The 3,954-nt window shown below is 36.0% G+C and overlaps 1 protein-coding gene across 1 annotated transcript; it reads right to left on the minus strand.

Moving 5' to 3' along the window:
* Window positions 1–2,360: 2,360 nt before the first annotated feature.
* Window positions 2,361–3,713, minus strand: LOC110903333. Its single transcript, XM_022149353.2, has 3 exons — window positions 3,628–3,713; window positions 2,730–2,886; window positions 2,361–2,648 (listed from the first exon to the last, which is right to left on the minus strand). Exons 2-3 carry the CDS (start codon window positions 2,880–2,882, stop codon window positions 2,361–2,363), a joined length of 441 nt encoding a protein of 146 aa, XP_022005045.1. The 5' UTR covers window positions 2,883–2,886; window positions 3,628–3,713.
* Window positions 3,714–3,954: the final 241 nt, after the last annotated feature.

Genomic DNA, 3,954 nt, shown 5'->3' on the forward strand with positions numbered 1-3,954 from the left:
CGCTTGCATGAATCTCTACCTGACTTTGATCTCGGCGGTTTCTCTAACAAGGACACCGCCCCCAAAAAGCCACAGAAAATTTGGCGAATGCCCTTTGTTGTTGAATCTCACAAAGTTTGGGAGAAGATTTTCATTTGTCCCCCCGCCAGAAAGCCGTCATTGAATGCCTACAGAGGCCTCACGCTCAGGATTTCTTAACTGTTATTCCTATTGAAGGTTTGGGTCAACGTATGTCAGCGGTGGAGTACCGGTCAATCCTTAAGTACCGTTTGATAATTCCCATGTTCCTGAATGATGAAACTTGCCCAGTCTGCCGTAAAGCATGTCTGGATAAATACAGGGAGCATGCGTTACACTGTAGAGAGCTGCCGGGGTTTAAGTATCGCCATGACTTTGTTCGAGACGCGTTAATGGATATTCTCAGACTAGCCCCGGGATCTCGGCAAAGAAAGAGGCACTGGTTAATTTTCTTACAGACCCGTCGGAGGAGAGATCCACCCTACGCCCGGCTGACGTGCTAGTTTTTGGTTGGGAGGGCGGGAAACATGCATGTGTCAATCTCACAGGTGTATCCCCCCTAGCCGGGTTCCGGGAAAATCGGTTTGTGGTGGGCAAGCGGTACTGAAAGCAGAGTCGAAGAAGGTGGAAAAGCACGCGAAAGCTTGTGAGGATAATCAGCATGCCTTTGTCCCCCTTGCGTTTGACACGTTCGGCTCCTTTGTCCCCCTGGCGTTTGACACAACAACTTTTCGACCCCTCAGGGCGAGGCTTTGTTTTTAGTAGATTAGGGTTTTCTATTCAGAAAGGGATGGCGGCGCAGTTTGTTGCTCATCTACCTGCTATTCTTATGTAATTTGCCCTGATGATTGGAATAAACACTAGTTTGATGAAAAAAAATCTTTTGACATCTGAGCCCCGACATCTTTTTTTTCTAACCTTTTTGGCTCTCATCGCTAACCCCAACCATTTTCTTGATTAAAAACTGATCATGTGCCCCTCACATGAGTGGCATTTATGTTAATTGACCTACCCACTTTTTTCTAAACCTTTTGACCTGTCATAATTCCTTTGAAGGCTTGCTTCCAGAATTTATTTTTAGATCTGCTCAAGAAACCTCACAATCATAAAGATTTCGAACAGATTCTATGGTTCAATCTATCATTTTTTTGGGTTTGAACATGCTATCGTTATTAGATGTAACTAGCAACAATTTTCCGGGTCCTATTCCTTCATAACTAGCCATGTCAAAAAACTTCACAGGCATGGCCGGTAGGGGTGTTCAGAATTTGTTTCGAATTCGAAAAATTCGAAATTCGTTTAATTTCGATTCGATTATCAAGAATTCATTTCGATTATAAGAATTCGAATTCGAATTCGATTCAATTCGAGTCAAGTAAATCGAATACGAATCAAATATGAATTTATAATTTCAAATTCGATTCGATTCGAAATTCAAATAAAAATTATACATTTTTATTTATTATTTTTTATATATAATACATATATAACTTTCATTAGGCTATACTATAAATTATTTTCAAAATTGATTTCAAGTATTAAAATTACCTATTACCAAACCCACTGCATGGCCCATAACTAAAACCTAAGTAACAAATCTATCAATAGATTTCTAACCCTAAAAATATTAACTTGTAATGTGAAATGGTTATTCCCGACTTCTCGTTTTGAATTTTAGACTTATAATACTTTATTTAGAACTTTTTAATGATATATCGTGTTATATGGCTGCTTTAAAATTTATGTTTCATTTTGATAGTTTTTACATGTTGTTAAAGAATCCGAATTAAATCGAATTTATTCGAATTTGATTCGAATTTGAATTTTTAATCGAATACGAATTGGATTTTTTATTCGAATACGAATTCGAATCGAATTCGGTAAGTTTTAATCGAATTCGAATCGAATACGAATTCAAGGGAAAATAAAAATTATTCGAATAATTCGATTCGAATAATTCGAAAATTCGATATTCGATTCGATGAACACCCCTAATAGCCGGCCCTGAGGGTGGGCGGGGAAGACCACCGGCCAGAGTCCGATATTTCGAAGGGCACATTATTCTAAAAAAATTCCGATATGTAGATGTAAAAAAATAAATTAATAGGGTATACCCATACAAACACCAACATAGGCCCACTTACAAAACTATTTTTACGATATATATTAGTTACTAGGTTAGTAACCCGTGTATTACACGGATTGAACAACAAAAATGATAAAATTAATAAAATTGTAACGCAAGTTGAATGGTCATAGCAATAACAAACATAAATTCAAAAGGATCGTACCAATAACAAACATAAACTAAAAGTATTAAATTTTGGGAATGTAAAACAAAATTATGAGATTAGATACTTACCAACTGTGCAGTCTTTCTTTGGTTCGTCTGCCAAAATAGACGGAAAGGTTGCAAAGGCAAAATTAGTATCCGGCCCATTAAAATCAGTGCACTTTGTAACCTTCGTGACCCAGTTAAAAGTAAGTTTGTAGCGGTTATCTGCATACTTATAAGGTGAATCATTGCTAGCAAGTTGGGGTTTTTCAATGTAAAAGTCACCATTTTCTTCGAGTAAATTCTCAAATTTAGAAACACATTGTTTCCAAACTTTAGCTTGAATCTTATTTCCCTGCGTGCAAATTAAAATTCGTATAAATAACGTTTACTAAGTAACGTGGAACAACAGAGTGTTGAATAATTGTTGATATACCTCCTCATCCATTAGGATCATTTCAATAGCATAGGTTTCCTTCGGATTTCCGCGTACAGTTTGTTTCCACAAACGAATGATTTTCACCTTGAGTTTGTAGCTTTCGAGTAACACATCAAGGTCACTGATGAGAGTAACTTTATTTAAAGCCATTGAACTGTGGATGTTAAAAAAAGTAAATTAATGAAGCATGTTGGACAATAAAATTCATAAAATTGTATCATGGGTTGAATAACAAACATAAATTTAAAAACTGTATGTGTTACTCGAAAGCTACAAACTCAAGGTGAAAATCATTCGTGATTCATGAATACACATCGATTTCAACTTTTAGCCTGTTATTAGTGATTCATGAATACACATTAACCTCCCTATCAAATAATATGACGATAACGTTCTTGTGTCGAATTATATTGACTTTCCAAACAACATGAAGATTGGAATCATTTGGACAAAAAGTGTAGTATGTAAACCAATTTGTAAGTAGTTGAACATATGATAAGAACGAAACATATGATTAACTAATGTCATTATATGCCACGAACATAGAGCTTATACGCTCTAACTGTAAACAACCTTTATGCCGATATAAACACTATTCTTACAAAAGCATCATAAACTCCCTCTACTGCAAAATACAATAAGAAGAACACTCTTAGATTACAGAAACAAATGTGGTACACATTGGGGAATGATATTGATTTAATAATCAAAAAAAAAATTTGGGGGAAATTCATGGGGGACAAATCAAAAGCCGAACCACCACAACATGCGATATTGTTCACTGAAGAATATTATCAAACAGTTGGAGAACCAAATTATCATACACGATTGTATCACAGTACGGACGAAAATAAAAGAAGATCTGAAAGCTGATAAAATAAAATAAAAAACTAACCTGAAATTGAAGCTAATACTCGCAATTGAGAGAAGCCGTATGCAGTGGGTCTTCCCCGCCCACCCTCAGGGCCGGCCATCAGCCAGAGTCCGATATTTCGAAGGGCACATTATTCTAAAAAAATTCCGATATGTATATGTAAAAAAATAAATTAATAGGGTATACCCATACAAACACCAACATAGGCCCACTTACAAAACTATTTTTACGATATATATTAGTTATTAGCCAATTGGCATTAGGTTTAGTCCTTTAGTGAGCTCAATACTCAATTTCATTAACGCCTAAGGGCACGTTTTTTTGAGTTCGAACTGGGTACACGAATTT

Source organism: Helianthus annuus, chromosome 13 (genome assembly GCF_002127325.2).
Source record: "Helianthus annuus cultivar XRQ/B chromosome 13, HanXRQr2.0-SUNRISE, whole genome shotgun sequence".
NCBI classification, from domain to species: Eukaryota; Viridiplantae; Streptophyta; class Magnoliopsida; order Asterales; family Asteraceae; genus Helianthus; species Helianthus annuus.